General features: G+C 45.4%; 1 protein-coding gene across 3 annotated transcripts in view; it reads right to left on the bottom strand.

Moving 5' to 3' along the window:
* The window catches only part of PJA1 (praja ring finger ubiquitin ligase 1), a 40,854-nt gene extending 19,931 nt beyond the window's left edge, over positions 1-20,923 (bottom strand). Inside the window, exons 1-2 of one of the 3 annotated variants that reach the window (XM_016203890.2) lie at positions 20,835-20,923; positions 16,579-18,821 (exon numbers count right to left, since the gene is read on the bottom strand). In XM_016203890.2, the coding sequence (XP_016059376.2) occupies positions 17,015-18,808 (1,794 nt within the window). In that variant the 5' untranslated portion in view covers positions 18,809-18,821; positions 20,835-20,923 and the 3' untranslated portion in view covers positions 16,579-17,014. Of the gene's footprint in view, positions 1-16,578; positions 18,825-20,834 lie in introns of those variants that run through there. The other 2 variants (XM_087829333.1, XR_015716449.1) reach the window with 2 other exon arrangements.
* Between the last annotated feature and the right edge of the window lie 4,027 nt (positions 20,924-24,950).

Here is a 24,950-nt window from a genome sequence, read left to right as displayed (position 1 = left end):
TCCAAACAGATGTGCAGTCAGATTCTTCCTCTCCTTGGTTGGGGGAAACAAAAGAAATTAAAAATGGGGCCCTAGAGACACAACTTTTAGGAGAACCCTAATATAAAGAAGAGATGAAAAGGAGACACAGGAAGGACTTCCGAGGTACAGGTGAGATGGGAGAGGTTGGGGGTAGCAGCTTGCCCCTTCCCCTAAAGACAAGTTCATAAAGATTCCTATTTGGGGTTAGGGAGTTGTTGGGGGGAGTGGGTATGCATGGAAGGATGATTGCTCTGGGAGGTCCCACTGAGTCTCCAATGTAAAGGATTCAAAGATGTCTTCAAACATGAAGAGAATCTATGTATCTTGATTCAGTGAGTCCTGACTTAATCAGAGCTGCATTAGAGATCCTGGAGCACAACTCTCACTCAGAGACAGAGATTCTGAGGCCCAGAGATGGAAAGGCGTTGCTCAAGGCCATGCAGCAGATCAGACTCTGGAATAAGTGGAAAATTGGAGGCCTCCACCTCTCCATCCAATGCTCATTTCATTTCTCAATGCCTCCCTTTCTTGGTGTTCTGATTTTGTAGGCAAGCAGATTCCCTGCCCCTCTCAGTCTGTCTTGCCCCAGCTCAAACCTAGGGTCTAGGCATAGTCTTTCCTGGGATCTTTGTGACGTCTGAAAACTCTCTCTAGATTTGCTTGAAAATCATGGCCCCCTATGAGGAAGTTTCTACTAATGCCCTCTCCCCTCCCCGCAAACAGCCTCAAACACCCACAATTGGTTGTGGGCAGTATGGCCAAATGGTGAGTACCTAGGCTTAGGTGACCTGGCCAGTGGCCTTGTTTCTGGCAACACAGCTTCCAGCCTGCCACTAACTAGGCCTTCCCCAGGAGTTTCATTTTCAGCCCTGTTATGGTCTCCCCCGCCCCTTCCCTCCCTTCAGATCTGCCTACCTCCTTGCCAAGTCTCCTCTAGCTCTCATCTCCATCCATGCCCACCAGAGATGAGGCTAAGGCTCTCTCTGAATGCCCTCTGGGTTCCTGGCAGAGCTTCACTGGCAATGTTCCTCCAGAACACATACATGCATACACACGCACAGATATTTTGTGTGTGCACACACATCCCAATTCCAGAAGCATCTGGTGATGGTTGCTCTGTTACTTGGGCCTAAGGAACTGACAAAGCCTCACTTTAAGAATCCCAGCCTGGCAGGAACCGATGGCACATTGTCCATTCAAAGCCCTTGCCCTATGGGGCTTTGAAACCCCTGACTGTGTTGGTGTCCATGCCAATGCTGCCAAGGATCAATGTTAAAGAACAGGTTTGGGGCCCGGCCGGGCATGGCTCAGCGGTTGAGCATCGGCCTAGGATCCAGGCGATCGGGGTTCGATTCCCGGTCAGGGCACATGCCAGGGTTGCGGGCTAGGCAGCCGATCAATGACTCTCTCATCATTGATGTTTCTATCTCTCTCCCCCTCCTTTCCTTTCTCTGAAATCAATAAAGATATTTAAAAAAAAAAAAAAAAAAAAAAAGAGCAGGTTTGGGGAGATGGTGGCCAAAGAGATAACATTTTCTTTCAGTGTACGTGCTTTCTCTCTTTCCCTCTCTCCCTCTCTCCCCGCCCCTCAATCTCTCAACCTCTTTCCCTTAATCTCTCAACCCCCCTCTCTCAACCTCTCTCTCAACCTCTCTTTCTCAATTTCTCAACCTCTCTCTCTCAACCTCTCTTTCAACCTTTCTCTCAATCTCTCAAACTCTCCCCCTCTCTCTCCCTCCCCATCTCTTTTCTTTCTTACAGTAAATTCCAAACAGATGGGCAAGTCTTCTCTCCCACTTCTGAAGTTGAGGGGGAATATCAGCCACAGGGGAACCAGAAATCACTCGTTTCCTCAGACTGGATCATCCTAGCCTCACTGGGTCTCCTGTTCCAATGTCTTACGCCTCACACTGGATTAGGCCAGACATTAAAAAGTATTTCCTACATCCTTTTGTTCCAAGTCTACTATTGACACTGGTGCTTTTCTCTCTGCAGGGCCTCAGACATAGCAGGGTGGAGGAGGAGGGAGGGGAGCAGGACACACTTTCTAAGATTCAGCTATCAGCAGAGCCAGACCCAGGCTGCAACTCCATTATCAGGGGGAAGGAGAGCTCCATTCCTGGGCATGACTGAGAATATCAATGGAGTGTTGTGTATGCCTATACAAGCTCTCTAAGCCTAGAGACAAGCACAGGCAGAAACAGCAGCATTTTGAGCAGTCGAGTGCTGCTTCTTGCTTCACAGCAAGGTGGGCCTTGTTATCTGAGCTAGAGATAGAGGGATTTATATGTCTCCATGTGATTTTCCCTTGCAGAGCTGAGGCCCAGAATCCCTGTGCATGGCAGGGCTGGGACAAAGCTTCTCACGTCTAGGGATGGTCCTAGAAAGAGCAGTGGGAGCAGAGTTGGGCCAAGCTGCTTGGTTTCCTGGGCCTGCAGTCTCTTATGCCCACAGCTGTAGCCATAGAGCCACCACTCTGGGCCCTAGGGTTGACCTCCAACCTCAGCTGAAGCTTTTACCCAGGCTCCTGGTGGGGGATCAACATCATCTGCCACTGGTCTCACACCAGCTTGTGCCTCTGCCTTGTACCCTAGATCCAACAGTTAGTCCCTAACCCATCAGCCTGGGCCCATCCTAGGACTGCAAAAGGATGCCGTAAGAGAGCTTGCTTCTCTGACAAGTAATGATAATAATGAAACTAGCACCTTTTGAGTAGATAGTATGTGCCAGACACTGTTGCAAGAGCTTTACATTTATCCTAAGACTTAGGAACTCTTAGCATTACTCTCATTTTACAGATGAGGAACCTGAGGCACAGAGAGGTTAAGAAACTTCTCCAAAGTCACACAGCAAGTGGCAGAACTGGGATTCAGCCCACTATAGAGATCAGGCTCCCAAATATATAATCACTGCCTTCCAGGGCAGCTGCTCTCTCCCCATCCTCCCAGTCTTCCTAGGATTACAGTAAAGCCTCCAAATCCCATACCCTGTGGCTTTGCCTCCATGACCCGCCTATCAGAGTCTCCTTACCAGATACTACCTACATGCTTGATTCCCACCCCACCTCCAACCCTGGGGTTTCTGGCCTCCCTGCTTTCCATCTGTTAGAACTCTCCTCCTTTACCTTCCCTGCCCTGTCAAGACTTCTCTTTGGAACTGACAACACAGTAATTTCTGCTGGAGATTTAGCACAGTTATGACCAATAGAAATACAATGCAAGCCACATATAGAATTTTCTAGTAGCTACATTCAGAAAGTAAAAGAAAAGGTAAAATTAATTTTAATAATACATTTCATTTCACTCACATAGTATCATTTCCACATGTAATCAATATCAGAATTATTAATGAGATATTTTACTTTCTTTTTATCACATTCAGTCTTCTAAGACCAGTACGTATTTTACACTTCCAGTACATCTAAGTTCCAACACTTCCATATTGAGCAGCACAGATCCAGAGGCAGAGTGTGGGCCTGGAGGAAGCCCAGAAACAGAGGACAACTAAGATAAGCAGCTAGTGGGGTAGGTACGCTATGTGGAGACCAGGGAAGAATACTGACTCAGAGGTTTAGAGACCTGGTCTACTCTTGGTGCTGATGCTAAGTCACTGGCAATCTTGGGTAAACCCTTCACCTTCTCTGGATGTTACAATGAGGGGGTTGGCCTAAAGACCCTTCTACCTTGAACTTCCTACTCCTACACTCCTTCTTGTCTCTCCTGCACACCTGTGGTACTAGTTATCAATGGAAACCAAATCCAGACAGTAATGAGCACCCTGTCTCCAGTACCTAAAACTGTGGCCTCTACTGCCTCTTCTGGAAATATTCCTGGTTAAATGGAGCTGGGCACTTCATTCCTCATGACCAGTGGATGCTGGGACTGTCACAGACAGACTCCTAAACCTATGCAAATCAAGTCAGGCTATCTTTCCAATAACAAAAGTTTGAGCAGAAGTTAGCCCGGTGGTGTCCCAAGCAGTTGGTTCTCACCTTTTTAGAGAACCTGGCTGGCTAAGTACATCTCAGTCTTCAGTCATGCATACCACTCCCTGGTGTTCTATGTATCCAATACTAACCAAAAAGGTTTGGATACAAGCTTGACTTTCTAGAGGTTAAACCATGGGGACAGGGGGAATAGGTACATTGAATATGCTTTACCAACTACACTCACCCTTGGGAATTCTGCAACCCACCAACTGCACACCCTTGCCTCCTGGCCCAGCTCAGAGTCACGGCCTTTAAAGGAGGGATTTTACCAGGGCTCTGAGCCTGAGATTTGACAAGACAAAGAAGTTTCCGAGTAATATGGGCTAGTTATAATACAATTGGAACAAGTTTGGCCTATTAAAATGATTCTTCTAAAGAAAATATAGCCTGTTTAAAGTCATCATTGCATTCAAATGACCTTATCACCAAGGTCACAAGTCTATAGAATTAAAATAAGCATTCTACTTCTAGTTTATGAAATGATTTTTCTTTGGTGATTCAAGACTTTATGAGGATGCAATGGTCCAACATATGTGTCTATAGGAACAAAGCCTTGTAAATAGGTACCAGAACACAGAAAACAGGACATTTTGTTAGGACATTACCCAAGAGCATTGTTTCAGACTTGGTCTCAGCGACTCGCTATGGGAGATGTAAGCAAGTTTCTTCCCTTCTCTGAGCCTCTGCACCTCATCTGTAAGGGACTAAGCAGAGCCCGCCCTACCGGGCCCTGCTGTACCCCAGAGCTGTTGTTAGAGAGAGCCTGATGCCATAACTAACAGGTGGGAACGGACTTTGTAGGCTTCCAAGTGTTGAGCACATGTGAAGGCTTATTTTCCCATCCAAAGGAGAACCGGGGTACAAGTGTGGAAATTCTTGTGTTCTCTGGATATCTCCGACATTTTAGTGTCAATGGGGAGACTCAGGAAATGTTTCATCTACTATAGTCTAGGGGTTGCTCAGGCACTGGGAAGCAATTGGAGCCCAGGAGGGGTGAGAGGCATCCCTGAGTCAGAGGTGAGGCAGAAAGAGGTGAAGGAGGTAAAGATCTTGAATAGGATCTTGAATTATTAACAAAAATTTTAAAGCATGTAGTGTCTATGGCAGTCTACCTTTTGAGAAAACATTTGCTTGGGTAAATATTAATCTTCATAACAGCTCTGGAAAATAAGAACTATTATTATCTCCATCTTACTGCTGAGGAAGCTGAGGCCCAGAAAGGGTAAGTTATTTATCCAAAGTCACACAGCTAGTAAATGGCTGAGCCAGGATTTGAATCCTAGGCTGTCTGGTAAGAAAGCTATTCTCTGGTCACACCATGCTGCTCCTGACCCCAGGAGGACTGTTGGTGGAGCACATAATAATGTTAACAGTCTATGTCCTTTACGTATATTCACCCATTGTATAGAAGAGAACACTAAGGCACAAAGAAGTTAAGTTACTTATCTAAGGCCACCCCACTTCTGGAATATGAACCTGGCATCTGATTGTAGAGCCTGTCACCACTTCCCCATGCAGGCCATGTTCCCCAGGTGTTGGCTTTAAGGAGTCACCGCCTATATAGGGTACCAACCAGGACTTCCTCTGTAGGCCAAATCCAGCGCTCCTTCCCCAGGCGCCTCAAACCACCATGCTCACCTCTTAAGAAAGCCGGGCCAAGTAGAAGCAAGCTCAGCCTGACAGAAGCAAGATGGGGTAGTGGAAAGAATGTGGCCTCTTGCATCAGATAAACCTGAGTTGAAATCTTGGCTTTAGAAATTACTTTGTGACCTTGAACAACTCACCAAACTTCTCGGGATGTCAGTGTCCTACTGCTGAGGGCTGTTGTGAGAAGTAAGTGAAATAGCTGTGCAAAAACGTGAATTATATACTCTAAAGTGCTCTTGAAGGTTACTTGTAATTGTTGTTCTATGGGACTTAGTTCCTCTGCCCAGGCTGTGCCAAAGCAGCGACTAGAAGCGGGCTTTAGAAATGCTAATGCCCTGCTGAGTGACAGGCCACAGACAATAGAGGAGGGCTCAGTGAATGGGGCAGCCAAGCCTTGGAGCCTGGCTCCCCACGTGGGAGCCGAGTGGGGGAAGGGTAGCAGGGGGGCAGGAGGTTCCCAGCTGAGGGGATCCGAGACTCTGCTAATTGGAAGGGGCTGGAGCTGCGGGAGCAGGAAGGGGGCGGGGACTACCTGAGGTCCCCGCTGCTGGGGGCGGGGCTTCCAGGAGGAGACTTACTGGAGCCTTGGGCTTGGGGCCAGAGGTCACAGGCCTACTGGACACGCAGAGATAAAGGGTGAGGGAGTTGGGAAAAGATGCCCAGGACCTAGGCTGGCTGGGGGTGGGGACGGAGCAGGATGTTCTGGGTTGGGCAACTCTAGGTAGGGAAGATGTGGTAACTAGTTTCTAAACCCAGCTCGAATCCTGACCTTCTTGGGTTGACCTGGGAATCAGTCTCCCAGGGGTGGGTGGGTGGGTGGGTGTGTGTGTGTGTGTGTGTGTGTGTGTGTGTGTGTGTGTGTGAGAGGGAGAGGGGGGGGAGGGAGAGAGATTGGCGGCGGAGGGAAGGCAGGAGCTGGGTCCTTAACCTTCTCCTCCTCCCCCTCCTCCTCCCCTCCATCTCTTCCCCCTTTTCCTCTCCCCACAGCCCTCTCCCTTTGCCCTCCCCTCCCCCTGCCTCATGAAGGCTGTTTTTGTTCCTCCTCCTGGCCTAGCCTACGAGGTGTGCAAACAGGAAGGACCTCTCCCTGGGCTGTGAGTAAGGAGGGAAAAATGAGGTGTTGAAAAGATGACAAGTCGCCCTGTCAGAGCTCACCTTGGCAGGGAGCAGGCAGCAGGGGCCGGTGAGTGGTGGGAGGGGGTCTACCCTGGAAGCCAGCCTATGTGTGCCCAGAGCCAGGCAAGCTGATCCTCAACAAGCAGGCACTGTGTGTACGTTTGTTTGGTTTAGAAAAGCACCCCCCCCCCATTTCCACCATCAAAGTTCCCTTCCTTTCCTTCCCAGTAGGAAGAGTAAAGGCCACTGGGCCAGTGGTTTAGAGTATGATTGAAGGGGGTGGGGGCGACGGAGGGGGCTGGGCAGGAGGCTCAAATCACTTTTCTAAGTTCCAAGCCTTGTGTCCTACAGCTTCCTGGACATCCCCCTTCATGTCTCAAAAACACCTGAAACTCGACACCTTAAACTGAATTCATCAATGCCTCTCTCCCACCCCTGCATTCCATCCCTGCTATAGGGTTCCTATCTCAGTAAATGACCTCATCATCCAGTCACCCGAAAGTCCAAATCTTGGGATTCATCCAAGACTTCTTCATATCCCCAATTGGATCAGTCTCTAATCTGGTCAGTTCTCTTTCTTATCTCTCCAATCTGTCTCTTCTCTCCCTCCCCATGGCTGACACACTATTTTAGTTTCATTCATTCACTCATTTAACAATGATTTATTAAGCACCTACCATATGCCAGGCACACTGAGCTGTGAATAAATAGGATCTGGCTCCTGCTCCTGAGGAGTTTTGTGTCAGATGTGGCTGGGCTTGCTACAGTGGGGTGGGGCTGACTAAAACTTCCCTCCAGAGCATAATGGATAAAAACAGTGATTCTGGAGCCAGCCCATCTAAGTTTGGATTCTGGTTCTACCATTTATTGCTGTGTGGCCTTGGGAAAATCACTTAATCTCTCTGTGCTTTGGTTTTCTTACAGGGAAAATGGGGGTTGATTATAGCACCTACCGCATAGAGCTACATAGGACTGAATATGTCCAATATTTTAAAGTGCAAGCTCAGAGTTCTATTAGCATTGTTAATTTTATTATTTAAGTAAAGTGAAACAAGGCCTGATGATAGACTGAGTTATAGGAGCCCAGAGGGAGGCCTGCCTGGGAGGCAATGGATTGAATCTCAAGGATCTGGCAGAAGGTGCTTGCAACGGCCCGTCAAGAAGCCAGTATGGGAAATCCAAGAGAGCCCATGATTAGCTTGAGCAAGTCATTTCCCTTTCTGAACCTAGGTTGCTTAAGGATGGCGTTTAACAAGTATTGAGAGCTTAATAGGCATGAGTACTTTAACTGCTCCTCTCAAAGAGAGTTACTATTATTTAACTCCTATTTTACAGGTGAGACAACTGAGGCGCAGAGAGGTTAAGACACTTTCCCAAGGTAACAGAGCAAGTGATATGCAGAGCTGGGACCTGAAAGCAGGTATCTTTGAGACTAGTGATCAAAGCACCTTCCTTGTAGAGCTATTGTGAAAATTGCACAATACACTTCCAGAAATGTTTGGTAGCAGGCTGGCCTGCTGTCCAGGGTGGACTGTCTCCAGACTGTGGGCTCCAGCTGCAGGCTGAGGCCACAGAGGCTGAGCCAGCAAGAGAAAGCCTGGGCCTCAGTCATATAACTGGACCTGAGCAGTGCCAGAGTGTCAGGGACAGGTTAGAACCCAAGGTCAGAAACAGGACTCAAGCCCGGCCGGCGTGGCTCAGTGGTTGAGCATCAACCTATGATCCAGGAGATTGGGGTTTGATTCTCGGTCAGGGCACATGCCTGGGTTGCGGGCTTGATCCCCACTGGGGGGCATGTAGGAGGCAGTGAATCAGTGACTCTCTCATCATTGATGTTTTTGTCTCTCTCTCCCTCTCCCTTCCTCTCTCTGAAATCAGTAAAAGACATATTTAAAAAAAACGAAAAAAGAAACAGGACTCAAGGTTAAGCCTGACTAGAGGCCCCAGGGACTCAAAACCCTAAGACTGCATGAGGTCAGAGACCAATCTTAGTCACTTCTGGATTCTCCAGTGCTCCACAAAAGGAAGCAATTAATAAATATAGGAAGGAAATGCCACTTCTAGAGTGTCCCCTATGTACTGCCACTGCACTAGCCCCTTGTGTCATCTTCACAGCAGTCCCATGAGGTTATCATCCCCGTTTTACTGAGGAGGAAACTGAGGCCCATTCAAGACCCAGAGTTAATAAGTAGTCAAGTGGCTCTCTGAATACAGAGAAGAGAAAAATAATAATAAAGATCCCCTCCCATCCATGGCAGAGAAGGAAGAGACATTTTAACACTCCAGTTACACATTCCTCTGGTGATGGCGGGCCTCACCATTTCTACCTCAGGCTGCCCACCTACAACCCATGAACCAGCTGTACCTCTGCAGAACCCACACTAGCTCAGGATGTGGGGTCCATCAAGTCCATCAGAACATGTGTATGTTCTAGGCTTTGGCTGACAACCCAGGACTGGGGTCACAGAGGCCCCCACCCCTCACTGGCCTGACCCTGGTACCCTGGGACTCCTCCACTTAGGAAAAAAGTGACTAGGAGGAACTTCTGACCCCCCACAGACCTAGCTAGGCTCCAGGGCAGCCACTCTCCTAGCTGGGAGGATTCTGGGCAAGTCTTGGGCTTTTCTTTTCCTAGTGCCCAGCAGGTGAAGGAGGAGTTAATGTGGCAGCCATGTCTAATCAGGAGGCCAGTGACACAGAAGCTCCTTCATCTAGGCCTGAGGAGGGCTGGGGCAGACACAGAGCCCATCCAGCCGGGATAGCCCACATTCCTCAGTGGGCCTGGAGGGGTGGGCATACTCCACAGGAAGCCAAGCCCTTCACCAAGAGGGGTTCAGCTGCCATCTGTGCACAGTGATGAGCAAAGAACCTCGGCCCAGCAGAGTCAATTGCAAAGAAAAAAGTAGCAAACATTTTGCTTCCTCCTCCTCCCCCTCTTGCCACACTCCACTTCCAAAGGGAATGTTGGACTCCCTGCTAAGCATTTTTCTCCAGACCTGGACAGGCATCCGGAGTCAGCCTCACTGAGTTACTGAAGAGAAAAACGATATGTGTGGAGGGGGTTTTTCCACCAGGGACTAGTGGGTTTTTTTCTGAGCCCTGCATGCCTATTGCTCCAGCCCACAGAAAAGAGCCAGGAGAAATGGGAACAACCAACAACCACCATCTCCTGATGCATATATAGCAGATTTTGTCCATCCATTATTTAATTTGCTCAGTTCAACTACCCTATGACATAGGGGTTCTTTTGTCCCATTTTATAAATAAGCAAACCAAGGCTGGAAAGAGGGCATGTGCGTTGCTCACACTCACAGTTAATTAGCATGAAAACTGTTTTGATGGCAGGTCTTTCCAATAGCCCTACTGACTAGGACTAGGGGACTGCCAAGGCCCACCTGGCCTCCCTCAGGAAGTACCGGCCTTCAGAGACTTGAGTCAGTGTTCCAGTAACAGTCCAATTTTATTTTTACTTTTTCTCCCTGATCACCTGCCTGTGGAAGAGAATTTGAGAAATGCCCTCAAAACTGAAAGAAAATTAAAATTACCTCTAACCCCCTACTGACAGAGAAGCACTGTTAGCTTACATGATGGGAGATTTCCTGATGATCTCTCTGTTTTGCACATATACAATCTGGAAGTGTCTTTCACATACCTGAGATGGTAGTGGACCTACTCTGGGGACTGGGCCACTCTTCAGTCCCCACCCCATGTCCTCATGAGGCCAGCTAGACTGTGCTTCCTCTTCTCCCTATCGGGCCTGCTTGGGCCAGTTTCTGGTTCCCAAGGGGTCATGCACATATGCCATACTGTCATACTATTTCATACACCCCCCACCCCACCTTTGTTCATTCAGTCCCCTTTGCCTGAGGTCTCTGCCCTCCTTCCTCCCTCCCTCATTTCTCTCTCTCTCTCCCCACCCTCCCATGTCTACACATGGTTTAAAAAAATCAAATTAACAAAAAACTCCAAAGGGACAAAGGGCATACAGTTAAAAGTGAGGCTCCTTCTCAACCCTGACCTCAGTGCCTGTTTCTTGTGTATCTTTCCAGAAACATTCTAGGGACAGGCAGTATCTATGTGTATGTACGTCTTGCAAACATGCATGGTAACTGTGCCCACTATTCTGTGCCTCACTTGTGTAACTTCTTGGTTTCTGGATACTCTTGCACTGCAATAGCTGTGGATCTGCAGCATGCTGGCTGAGGGCTGTCTAGTGAAGCATCTGATGGCTGTGCCATCATTTATGTAACCAGGCCCCAGTGATGGACATTGAAATGCTTTCCAGTCTCATCTCTTGCTACTATAAACAATGCAACAGTCAATATCCTTGTACAAACAACCTTGTACTTCTGCTCAGGTAGGAGAAATTCTAGTGGAATTGCTGGTTCACAGTGTGTGGATTTTAAATGTTAATGTATTTCACTAACAGGCCCTTCCAATAAACCAATTGACACTCCCACTGATAGATAGCTTTTCAAAAGGCCCAGCCTACCCTCTCTCCCTCCCTTTCTTTACCTAGCTAATGTGTACTCATGCTTTTCAAGTGGCCTCACCCAGGATGCCTCCAGCCACCAGCTCCCTTCCCAGCATGGCCAGGCAGGATATTTGCTCCCAGGTCAACATGTGTTTGCCTCCATGTAATACTGTCCACAGAAGGCTGCAGTCCTCTCTTTATAGGCCTGTTTCACACACTAGACTATGAGATCTTTAATAAAAGCACTAAGCTTTATTCATCTCTTGCAGGCCCCCATCCAACACACCACAGGCAGATCCATAAATACAAAAGTATGACAAAAGTAGGTTTACAGGCATGAGTATTTGAAACAGTTTACTCTTGTATTATTCTTTATTAATTATTGTATTATTTATTTGTATTATAACTGTAAAGCTACTTTTGCTCACCCCTGTATTTGTTGAACTAGTCGGCTCTGATCCCCAGCTCCAAGTGCACAGTGGGCAGCAATGCATTTATTGAATGCAAGCCTGATCTGGGCTGAGCAGTGCTTTGGGTTTGGTTCCCCTGGGTCCCTGGAGATTTGTCTTCAGGAGTTTGTTGCTCTGTCCCTACCTTCCTTCAGGCTGGCTCCAGGCCCTGCTTCAGCTGTCTTCTGATTCTATAAGCACTTACTGTCTCCTAGTCCCCAGCTCCTGTGGAAGAACCCACCCGTACCCCCGATCCCATGTCTAGTTTCTCCCCTTCCTCCAACACAAAGGCCTAGTGCCTCTTGTCTGGGTGCCCCCAGGCTGATCTTGCCTGATCTGTCAGCATGCTTCTGGGAGGCTGGCATCCTGTGCCACTGGTGACCAGAGCACTCAAAGGGGGTCTGGCTGGAGCCAATCTGGGCTCTTCTGCTGAGGACCAGACCCCTACCCACTCCTGACAGCACTGGAGCTGGGATGGGTGCAGAGAAGACACCCCTGCTGCCTGCCCCTGCCAAGCACACATAATCTTGCTCTCTCTTCAGAACTGCCACTCTCTCTCTGAGCCTCCTTATTATTCACCTTCTGTGGCTGATGGGTGGATCCAGTGACATCACTGAGTGTGAAGGAGTCTGGGGAAATATCTCAACGGAAAGGGTGATGAGGCCTAACATTTGACTGCCCTCTTTGAGATAGGAAATTCTGGGGGGAGGGAATAGGATGGGAGGCACCCAGGGGTCAGCCGAAACCTACAGTTATGTGCTTAGCTGCAAAGTCCTTCTACAGAAGCAAATGTCAAGGCAGGCTAAAAATGTTGCTCAGTGGTTCCAGAACCTGTCTTGCTTCATGCTAGGCCTCATCAAAGGCTGGGGCCAGATGGCAGATGGACAAGCACCCCATCAGCTTCATGTTTGTTAGAGGTTCAATTCAGGCCAAAGAGGTATGTTGAGGCTGGTTGCCATATATTCCTCAACCTTCAAGATGAGCACCATTTCCTAGCCACAGGCTCTGGACCTGAGAACAGCCTCTGAACCACTGCAGACTCAGCAGGACAAATAGAAAAGGGAACAGAGGGTGATAGGAGGGGACAAGTAGGGGTGCCAGGGCCTGCAAATACTGGGGCTGGGAGTGGGGCTAAGGTTAGATCCAATGAACCTGGTTGGGCCAAGAATCCATGACTCCTCCTGGGCTCTCTGAATGCAACCCCTGCTCTGAACCTACCCTAGCAGAGGAACTCTCATCCTGCTAGCAAGTGTTGCTGAATACTTGAGCAAAGCACTGGGTGCAAGAACTATGGAAATGACTCATAGCTCCTGACTTCAGGGACCACAGAGATGGGACCCAGAGAGAGAAGGAGCTAGGGCTATTAGAAAATACTGTTTTCAGGAGCTTGCTTGTGAACAGGACTCGATGGGTAGAATTGACAAGGCTAGAAAGAACATTTCAGGTCAGAGGTCCAGAAACAAACATAGAAGGATCTAGCAGGAACAGAGGGCTAAAACAAAGTAGTGTCTTTGATCCAAGAAGGGCCTTATGACAGTTCAGTTGTAATGCCAGTTGGAGGGACCACCTCAGGAAGCTGGGGTGCTCTCTTGCAAGACATAGTGGTTTATGCTACAAATCAGTGACCAAAATGTGAGGCTATTTATATAACAGCCACAAACCAAGTAGTATGGTGGGTGGCACCTTCAATGAACCCACCGAATAACTACTCTCAAAAATGACTGCTTTGAGCCTGGCCGGGAGTGGCTCAGTGGTTGAGCATTGACCTAGGATCCTGGAGATCGCAGTTTGATTCTTGGTCAGGGCTCTATCCCCAGTCAGGGGTGTGCAGGAGGCAGTCGATCAGTAATGACTCTCTCATCATTCATGTTTCTATCTCTCTCTCTCCTTCTCCATTCCTCTCTCTGAAATCAATACAGATATATTTTTTAAAAAAGAAGAAAAAAAAAGACAGCTTTGAAAAAGAAAAAAAGAGAGAACTCATGGACATGGACAACTGTATGGTGATTGCGGGGGGGGGTGGAAGAGGGCATAGAGGGGATACATGGTGATGGAAAAATTAAATTTAAAAAAGATTTAAAAAAAAAAATGACTGCTTCATGTGTAGCAGCCCCCATGGCCTGCTGTTACAGAACCATGGCTCCAGGTGCCAATAAAGGGTCCACTGCATTGTAAACAGAAATTGCTTGACCCTTGGCCATTTGGGATATCTCATATGACTAGGAAAATGCATAAAAGTGGCCTATGGTATTGGCAAGCATGTCATTTGTAGTTCTTTATTACAAACAACAGAAACCAACTCTAGTTAGTTCAAGCAGTTTTATTGGAAAGATTTGAGGGGGTGGGGCTTGGGGAATTTTCTGGGAGGCTGAAGAATCAGAAACTGGCAGGAACAAGGGAATTGGGCAGCCAAGGACACAGCCATATCCTGCACAGGAGCTACTGGCCACCAGCACCCTCAGCTTGAGCCACATTGTCATCACCACAACAGCACAGGAGCAAACACTTGGTGATCCTGGCTCCTCTGACTTCCTCCCTCCAGACTTAAATTTCTAAACACTAGTGTCTGATGCTCTTAGCTGAAGTCCCAAGTCCTGGCTGCTCAGGGCCTGGAGCCCAGGTCTGGTTCCTTGGAAAGGCGGGGGGAAGAGAAAGAGAGAGAGAGAGAGCACCAGAGAGCTTGCGCCTCACCTCCAGTAGGGCCCTCTACAGTGATAGGTGTCTCCAACACCAGCAAGGGGATACAGCAGGCGCTGGGGAGGAGTCCCCTTCCCTAGATTGACTAACTTGGAATCAAAGGGAAATTAGGGCTCCTGTGATGCAAGGGAGTGGAATGACTACCAGGATCTCTGGGTGCTCCTAACCTACCTCCTGGCATGGTACCTGTCAGGGTACAGCAAAGGTTAATATTAGGCAAACCACCATAACCCCGCCCAACAAGGGCCTCTAAGTTCACACACTGTGGAGTTTCATGACAGCTGAGGTGCTGGCAGAAGGCCAAGGTGGAACATAGAATGTCTGCGGGGGACGAAGTTATAAATACCAGCTTGACCAGGTGCAGAAAAGAAGGACTGTGCTTCTACCTATGTTTCCATACTTGCAATGAGAGAATAATAATATTTTTTTAATTGGAAAAGTTTTGATTTTACTTATTTTGTTAATATTCATGAAAATACACTGACACTGTAAAAAAGTCAAGTAAATTAATTATAATTTTTAAATTATTTTGGGTAAAAAAAATCAAAAACCCTCTTCCTCACTCTTTTCCCCCAACCCCCTGTCCCTCCCCAAAGGTAAACACTGCCATTAGTTAAATATGTAGCCTCTAGATACTTCTTTGCATTTTCATATATAGTTTGGTTTTGTAACTTTTTATTTTACATAAAGACTACATATTGCTCTACAATATGCTTTTTTAACTTAACATTATGTCTTGGAGATCTCTCCATACCAGTCAGTATACACAGTTTTTAACTGCTGCATAGTATTAACCCACACTACCAAAGTAATGAAGTCAGGATGAAGGGCAGGCCCCACTTTAGATTTTGAAAGATAGCCATTCACACCAACAGCAGGAGTGTTCCCATTTCTTCTCTTCCTAGCCCAAACTAGATATTATCACAAAGAAAAACCATTGCTTTCTGATGGACACAATGTTTCATTGTTGTGTTAATTTCCATGTCACTGGTTGCCAGTGAGGTTGAACATTAACAATATCCAGGCTGCTGGAGCTGAAAACAGCTCTCAGAAACTGGGAGGAGGATACATGAGTGCACTTTGGAAAGTAGTTTGGCAACATCTAGTTTGGATAAAGATGCTCAGACCCTAAGACCCAAAAATTTTACCTCCAACCCTAAGACCCAGAAATTTCACCTTCATATACTTACCCCTAGAGAAACTCACACAGAGACATCTGTTAGTATATTCACTGCCACAAAATACTGGGAAGAACCTAAATGTCCACCGATAGGAGTGGATAAATAAACTGTGGTAATTCATACAACTGAATATTTAGTATACAGCAGTTAAAATGCATGAACTAGATCAACATGTATGAAAATGGATAAATCTCAAGCACAATGTTGAGTGAAAAAATCAAGTTGCAAAACAATACACACATTCTATTAATTATGTCCATTTAAAAACAGAAACACTCTATATCAGAGATATATATAGATATAGATATACACCTATATACACACACATATATACATATGTACACATATACATATACACACATATGCCTAAAACCAGACAAGTAAACACACCATTTCCTGGGTAGTGCTTACCTCTGTGGAGGAAGGTAAATATGATGGGTGAGGAACTTCACTTGTACCTGAAAAATTCTCTTTACTGGAGAGAGAGAGAACTGAAGACAATATGGCCAGATGCTAATGCCTGTTCACTGTGTAAGTGGGTGCCTCAGCACTGATCTGGCATACATTTTTCTATCCCTTTTGTGTCACTGTGTTAACGTATATAATCCACATACAGCTTCATATTTTTTACCCATTCCCTTTGGGAGTTTCGTTTTCTAAAAGCGGATTTTAACTCCACTCCTACACTCAGTTTGGCTTTACTCCTACCATTCTTCTGTCATTTTGCCATGCTTTCTCATTTCTTTCCTTCCCATAGCATAGACTGACAGAGTATTCGCTATGCAGCCTTTGCCCCATAGTTGTTTGATAAACATACTTTATTCCTACTTTTACAAATAATTACCCTTAATTTTGCTGTTGTCAGAGTCAGCATGTCCAGTGAAATTAGTTTTTCTACTATTCGGAACACCAAAAGCCCTATTTTGATGCAAATGCAAGGGATCTATTAAAAAGTCACTTAGTATTATTGTTTTAGCCAAAACCAAACAATTCCACTGTAGCATGTAAAACCAAAAGAATAACTTTAATAAGTTTTACTGGCACTGCAATTACAGGAACATTAACCTATAACATGCAACAGAAATGGTGATACCTTTTGGACATGTTTAACAGATAAGCTAGATGTTATAATTAACAGCAACATATTCTACTAAAGAAACAAATGCAACTGATTTCAATATTCAGGTCAGAAAATGTATGTTCTTATTGCAATCTCAAGTAGCATTTAGAAAGTTTTCCCTTTCTAACCTCTAAAACACAGTATGATTTTTAATGCAATCGTACACAACTGTTTCACATTGGAAATGATCACAAGAAATCATCCTGGTGTAGTAGATTAGTGGACTGGTTTCATTTCAATTGTTAATTTTAAGAGGGCTCCTGCAGTATTGTGGATTTCAGATGGGGAAAACTGGCAGACCAGAAGGAAAAAGCCTTGGTCTTAGAGTGGGGGAGGGAACATGCAGCGGCACACAGGGCAGGTGCCGGACTTCTGAAGCCAGATGGACACACACGGCTTGTGGAAATAGTGGTGGCATGGCAGCTCAGTTGCCACCTCCCCCTTCACATATTCACTGCAACATATGGGGCAACACATTTCTTGCCCCACTGTGCTGTGGTCTTCAGTGACCAGGATCTCGGGAAGACTGTCGATGCTCTCCTTGCTCGCTGGTGGATTGGCCACCTCCACATCCACAGCTAGAGACTCCAAGTGTGCAAGGGCCGTTTCCATCGCCTGGGCCAGACGTTCTTCAAGTGCCATGTACGTGAGGAACTGAGGATCCACGTAGGAAATGGCTTCGGCAACTCCCAACCCATCTGCAAATCCATCAAAGAGGCTCCAATCCACTTCTAGGTCTTCACTCACACTGGAGTCATCTTCGAGATTGTTGTTGCCATCCAGCATGAAGACCCCAGGCTGCAGAAACTCCTGACCGGAATCATTATCCCCCTCACTGCTGCTCTCATTTTCATTGTATTGGAGCCAAGGAACTTCTTCTGGCAATGCCCGCTCCACATCCTGAAGAGATGGTCTTCGAACTTCAAGTTCATCACTGCAATTACTGCCAGTGATGGCACTAGCACTAGGGCTGGCATGGGCATTGGCATTCACTCTGGCATTCACTCTGGCTGGCTCAAGTCCATGCTCTTCTTTCCCTGGCAGAGTCTCCCAGCTTTCGCCACTGGATGACAGGTTTTTCTCCCAACCTTGAAATCTCCCATGCAAAGCAGCAGTCCACTCTTTGTCACTGTCAGAGTCTTCATCGCAGTATTTGTTATCATCACTGAATGTCCAGAAGTCATGGTCAGCCATGGTCCATCGCCGTCTTAGCACCTTTTCTGGCTTCATTTGGTCATTCCTGGCTTCCCCCTTGTCCTCAGGGTACTTCGGCTCAGAGTAGCCACTTGAACTCTCACCTCTGCCTCTCCTTGCCAGGCTGCCGGAGCGGCATTCACCAGTGCTGGCAGTGTCCCTCCACCTGGAAGTACTGTGTGGCATATCGTCATCATCATCAGTATCAAAAAATATTTTTGGTTTCACGCAGTTTGGACTGGCCAGATTCCTGATTTTGGGCCTCACAACCGGTTCCTCTGCACCCTTAGGGATGTTTTCCCCACCACCACAAATACTCACAGGAGCCCTGCTGGGACATGCAGGTAAATTCTGTTCCTGTCTCTCCCTCTCCAGGCCTTCGCCTTTTGTAGCCACCTTGCTATCAGCAGAAGTCTGAGGAGCCACGCTCTTTTGCTTCAGGAACTCAACTCTGCTAACAGAGCCTCTGGCTGCAGGGGCTGGGTCTAGCTTGTCAAGCTCCTTTCTCACATCATGGTTAAAACTAGAGAACTGGGGGGACAACCCAACCAAAGACCTCACCTCTTTCTCTGGGTCATACAGCTTATCATCTTTAAACTTGCCAGTTTTCCCTCTCACTGGCACTCGCTCCACAGGCCCAGCCCCCTCCTCCTCGCTATCATTTGCCCGGAAAGAGTCAATATGTCCATAAGCCATTCCTCTTCTGCTACCCAGACCCCTGTACTCTCTTGGCGGGTACCTGGAGTAGTCTTCATTATCAACATTCAGGATGGTTCCCAAACTCTCACTGCCATCCCAGCGACGATGACTGGTGGAAAATGGTGATCGGCTCCTCTTGGTGGTTTGACTGGGGACTGATCTGTGCATTGGGACTTCAGATGCCGTCTTCCTCTGGCTGGAAATCCTTTCCTGCTGGCTCATGGATGGCCTGAAACTGACATAAGCATGCCTTTTTCCATACCTGTATGCCATCTCCTGCCTGTATGGGACTGATACCCTCCTGCTGGCTTGGGCCATAGAGGCTTGCTAGATTTCCAACCCATTGCTCTGACTTAGGGTTTCCAATAAAGCTGGGGATTGAGTGGAAAGGCTCCTGCTCCCTGCACACACTTTGGAGATGGGAAGGTCAAATCAGTTCAGAGTAAAGGAGGAGGGAGATTTCTTTCTGCTTCAGCAGGCAGGTAACAAAAAGAGTAAGGGGCCTTTAAAATTAGTTTCACTTTCTTCTAAAGCCTGGAGTAGCATTCCAGTGACTGTCAGGTGTAGACTTGGAACACATTTTTAATGTTGGCAAAATGATTACAAAACTGGGTTTGTAGGAAAGCCAGACTTAGGGGAGAATCTGACAGAAAATGAGGGGTGACTGGATGCTGGGTAGATGGGTGAAGTACTGTGGAATTGTGCCAATGTGCGAAGAGGAAAGACTGCTGAAGGTTTTTTATGAAGTGTCTGCGTTTCTCTGAGTCCTGCACACATACAGGAGAATTGCAAATTGGAATAGGGTGGAAAATATAGATCACTGTGTGTGCACTTAGTTCATACATGTCTGTCAGAAGGAGAGGAGAAGGGAAATCAGCAGTCATGCAATGGAACGATGCCTATGTTTGTAGGGGGGAGGTGCAGGTGACAGTGGCATCGGAAAAAAATGTGTCACATGGAATAAGACCCATTCTAGATGTGGGTATAAAAATTATAGGTGTGGGTAGGTGGGGTGGCTTCAGAGGAGAGGAGCATGTGTAAGTATGAGAGAAACAGAATGTACATGTGTGATTATACGTATGACAAGACATGTGGGCTTGTGTCTGTAGCAGGCAAGGAAGGGTATGGTGGCACTGGACAGGTGTGTCTATGAGTGTGTGTGTGTTTGTCAAAATGGAAAGCAACAGTGAAGAAATGTTAGTATCCCTGGAAGAGGATTTCTGTGTGAGTATGTGCACTACAGGGACCAACAAAGGACAGCTATCTGTGCACATACATAGCACACAGGAGCAGGGAGCATTTGGGAGGGGTGTGTGAAGGCATGTGTGGGGTGCATTTGTCCATTTGTAGGTAAGGGGCCTATGAAAGAGGAGCCAGCATTCTGAGGATATCCTTATATATGTATGTGGCCACTCCTGGAGGGTGAGGGTGTATGTGTATGTATGTGTACCTGGGGAAAGGCACTGAAGGGTGTAACATGTCTGAGTGTGTGTCCACGGATGTGTCGGGGAGGAGCCACGCAGGAACCTTGATTTTGGGGGGGGGGCTTCAAAAGAATGTTTCTGTGTGTGTGTGTGTGTGTGTGTGTGTGTGTGTGTGTGCGCGCGTGCGCGCATGCGCGCGCACATGTATGTATGTACGCGCTTGTGTGTGTCCCTGAGTGCTAGATACACCGGGAGGGGGAGGGGCAGGGGCAAGAGGCGGGGGAGGGGCCCACAATGTCAACAGGAGAGCCCAAAAACATTATCAGCTCAAATCGAAGAACCAAACCAATTGTGGCAGGTAAGGGCGAAAAGAACGAGTGTGGGTATAGTTTTCCCCGGGAATAATTTGTTTTTCTGTCAAGATATTTACCTAAAAATCTTAACAATTTACCATTCAGCAGCCAGCTGCAAAATGGGGACAGAAAGGCCACGGAGTGCTCCGCAAAGGGGCTGAGAAGGAAGGAGAGGCAGGGAGAGGTGGGCGAGTGCTGCGACCGCTAGTCCCTCTCAGTGATTAAAGCCACTCGAGTGGGGGGTGGCGCCACAGGAAAGGGGCTGAGGGATAGAGGATGGGCCCCCAAAAAGGCAGACGAGGACACAGGCCTCCCACTGCAGTCAGATCCCGCGAACGCCCCACCCCTTCCCGAGGGGCGAGCCGGAAAATCTGTTAGCTAGAGCTCCTCCAAATCCTCTCCCAGTTACCGGGCCACTCGCCCCACCGCCCTGTCTGGATGAATGCAGAACATCAACAGCCTTTCACTCACCAGTCCGAACACCCGCGCCCTCGGGAGGAGCAGTGCTCTCGGACCTCCTACAGCCAGGACCGCCAAAGCCGCTGCTCCGCGTCAGGCTCGTCCACAGCTAGATAAGAGCCGCGGGCGGCGACTGCGAGGGCGGAAGTGACGGTGGCTACAGCTGGGGCCGCCCCCTTGATGTGGCGGGGGCGGCAGCTGCTCTAGACAAATTGGGGTGGGCCCAAAAGCTTTATTTCATTTTAAATGATTAATTCACCAAGGATACAGAAAATGACAAAAATGTAACCAACAGCCAGCTTTAACAATGTTAACCATTTAGCCATATTTCCTTCTGTTCTATTTGTTGTTGTTTTTTTAAATAAAATGAAATCTGCAAATTCTTTCTGATTAATTCCAATGAGAAAGTAATTATATTAATATATACCCTATGTTACATGTTATGGTTTGTATTGGAAGTATTAAAAATGTGAAAGTATATTTAGAGTTGCAGTAAGTTAAATTTTTTTTTAACCTGCTTAAGGAAAATTGAACTGTTTGCAGTAGAATTTGTTGTTAATCACATAATCAAACTACTCTATCCAAAAGAAATGATCAATCATGAAGCACAACACAAGTTCATATTCTGGTAATTGCATTACAATTTTAAAACATTATAGCTATGCCTTTTGGGTTGATACAACTTGAACTCTGAACTCCTTTTTTAAAATTGCACTTTACAATGTATCTCTAATAATTGTAACAATAGCAAATAGGTTCACAACAATAGCAAAGTTTTGTTCTGCCTGGAAATAAAATGCATAATAGAACAAGAAATGTTTGGGGTACCAACAGAATAGAAATAAGATGTATGACTTTCAAACCATTAAATAAATAATATGTAGAACAAAGAGAAAAATTCACTTTAACATGAATTTCCAATTTCTTTCATTTTTCCCCTTCCTAATGGACTTGGGTTGTTTCTGTTTTGTGCCATTATAAATGAGGATTTAATAAACATGTTTCCTTGTGACAATATGGAAGAGTTTCTCTTGGGCAGAGCTTTCCAACTAAATAATGAGTATTCTGATATATTGATCCCCTTAGCCTCCTAGGAAGATGGATCTAATTTCACTGCTGCCCTGGAGACTGTTGTCTCTGGCTAAGAGCAGACTGTGTTCATCTTAGTGAGCTGGTATACATATTAGCATTTTAAACATATGCTTTGATATAAAAAAGATTGGGGGAAAAACTTCTCTAGCATATGTACATTGAAATGGAATTTCTGCATCAAAGAGTATGTAGTAGTTATCTATTGCTGCATAACAAATTGCCTTAAAACTTAGCAATTTAAAATTTAAATAAAATAAACACTTTTTATAAGATAGTTTGTGTGAGTCAAGAATCTATGAATGGCTTAGCTGGGTGCTTCTGAATCACAGTCTCTCATGGGGTTGCACTCAAGCTGTCATCTGGGGCTGCAGTCTCACTTGCAGGCTCAATTGGGGTGGAATGTGCACATCCAAGCACTTTTATGTGGCTGTTGGTAAGCCTCAGAAGATCCACTTCCAAACTCAATCATGTGGTTACTTTCAGGCTTTGATTTCTTGCCATGTGGCTTCATAGGTGAATTTTACCAAACATTCAAATAAGAAATAACATCTACGCTTCTCAAACTGTTCCAAAAAAACTCAAGAGGAGGTAAAACTTATAAGGTCATTTTACAAGCCCAGCATTATTTCAATTCCAAAACCAGATAAAAACTAGTTTTGAAATTAAAACCAGAAAAATATTATAAGCCAATATCCCTGATAAACATAGATGTTAAAATCCTCAACAAAATATTAGCATACTAGGTCCAGCAATACATTAAAAAGATCATACACCATGACCAAGTGGGATTTACTCATGGTATGTAAAGTTGGCACAATATTCTCAAATCAATAAGTGTGAATCATCACATAAACAAAATGAAGGATAAAAATCATATGATCATATCAATAGATACAGAAAAGGCATTGGACAAAATCCAGCACCCACTTATGAAAAATCCCTCAGCAAAGTGGGAATAGTAAAGGCCATAATAAAGGCCATATATGACAAACCCACAGCTAACATCATACTCAATGGCTAAAAACTAAAACCATTTCCCCAAAGAACAGGAACAAGACACGGATGTCTGCTTTCACCACTGTAATTCAACATAGTACTGGAAGTCCTAGACACAGCGATCAGACAAGAAGAAGAAATAAAAGGCATTCAAATTGGAAAGGAAGATGTAAAACTGTCATTATTTGCACATGACATGATATTGTACATAGAGAACCCTAAAGATTCCACCAAAAAACTACTGCAACTGATAAATGAATTCAGTAAAATAGCAAGATACAAAATAGTCAGAAATTGGTTGCATTTTTACACACCAATAATGAACTATCAGGAAGAGAAACTAAGAAAATAATTCCATTTACAATTGCATCATTATAAATAAAATACCTAGGAATAAATTTAACCAAGGAGGTAAAACTTCTGTACTCTGAAAATTGTAAGACACTAAAGAAAGAAATTGAAGAAAATACAAATAACTGGAAGTATATACTGAGCTCATGGATAGAAAGAGATAACATCATTAATTCTATAGATTCAACACATTTCTTATCAAAATACCAATGGCATTTTTTACAGAACTAGAACAAATACTCCAAAAATTTATATGGAACCACAAAAGACTCTGAATAGCCACAGCAATATTTTGAAAGAACAAAGTTGGAGGAATCATGCTACCTGACATCAAACTATATTACAAGGCCATAGTAATCAAAACAGCATGGTACTGGCACAGGAACAGTCATATAGAACAGTGGAACAGAACAGAGAACCCAGAAATCAACCCATGCCATTATGGTGAATTAATCTATGACAAAAGAGGCAAGAATATACAATGGAGTATAGACAATCTCTTCAATGAATGTTGGGAAAATTGGACAGATACATGCAAAAAATGAAACTAGAGGAGCTTTGTACACCATATACAAGAATAAACTCAAAATGGATTAAAAACTTAAAATGTAAGACTCAAAACCATAAAACTCCTAGAAGAAAACAGGCAGTAAAATCTCAGCCATTTCTCTTAGCAAAATATTTTTTGATATATCTCTTTGGGAAGAGAAACCAAAGAAAAAATAAACAAATGGTATTACATTAAACAAAAATGTTTTTGTGCAGCAAAGAAAACCATCAACAAAATGAAAAGACAACCTATCTATTGGAAGACATTCACCAATGCTACATCCAATAAGGGGTTAATATCCAAAATTTATAAAGAAGTCATATAACTCAACATCAAAGAAACAAACAATCCATTTTTAAAAATGGGCAGAGGACCTGAACAAACACTACTCCAAAGAGGACATACAGATGGCCAATAGACATATGAAAAGATGCTCAACATCTTTAATCACCCGGGAAATAAAAATAAAAACCACGAGCTATCAGAAAGGTTACTATCAATAAGTCAACAAGCAACAAGTGTTGGTGAGGATGTGAAGAATAGGAAACCCTTGTGAACTGTTGGTGGGAATGCAGATTGGAGCAGCCACTGGGGAAAGCAGTATGGAGTTTCCTTTAAAAATTAAAAATGGAACTGCTTTATGACCCATGATTCCACTTCTGGTTATATGCCCAAGGAAACCCAAAACACTAATTTGAAAGACTATATGCACTCCTATGTTCATGGCAGCGTTATTTACAATAGCCAAGATATGGAAGCAGCCCAAGTTCCCATCAATAGACAAGTGGATAAAAAAAATGGTGGTACACAAATATAATATTACTTGACCATAAAAAAGAATGAAATCTTACCATTCTGACAGTGTGGATGGACCTAGAAGGTATGCTCAGTGAGATAAGTCAGAAAGAGAAAGACAAATATCATATGATTTCACTATTATGTGGAACCTAAAGAACAAAACAAAAAAATAGAAACAGACTCATAGATAACAGAGAATAGAGTGATGGTTGCCAGAGGGGAGCGGGTTTGGGGGACTGGGTGAAAAAGGTGAAGTAATTGAGACATACAAAATGATAGTTACAAAATAGTTATGGGGATGCAAAGTACAGCATAGGGCCACATCCATCAAGTAAGCCAAG

Source organism: Miniopterus natalensis, chromosome X (genome assembly GCF_054644295.1).
Source record: "Miniopterus natalensis isolate mMinNat1 chromosome X, mMinNat1.hap1, whole genome shotgun sequence".
Lineage (NCBI taxonomy): Eukaryota > Metazoa > Chordata > Mammalia > Chiroptera > Miniopteridae > Miniopterus > Miniopterus natalensis.
This window is presented reverse-complemented; position numbering and strand designations above follow the sequence as displayed.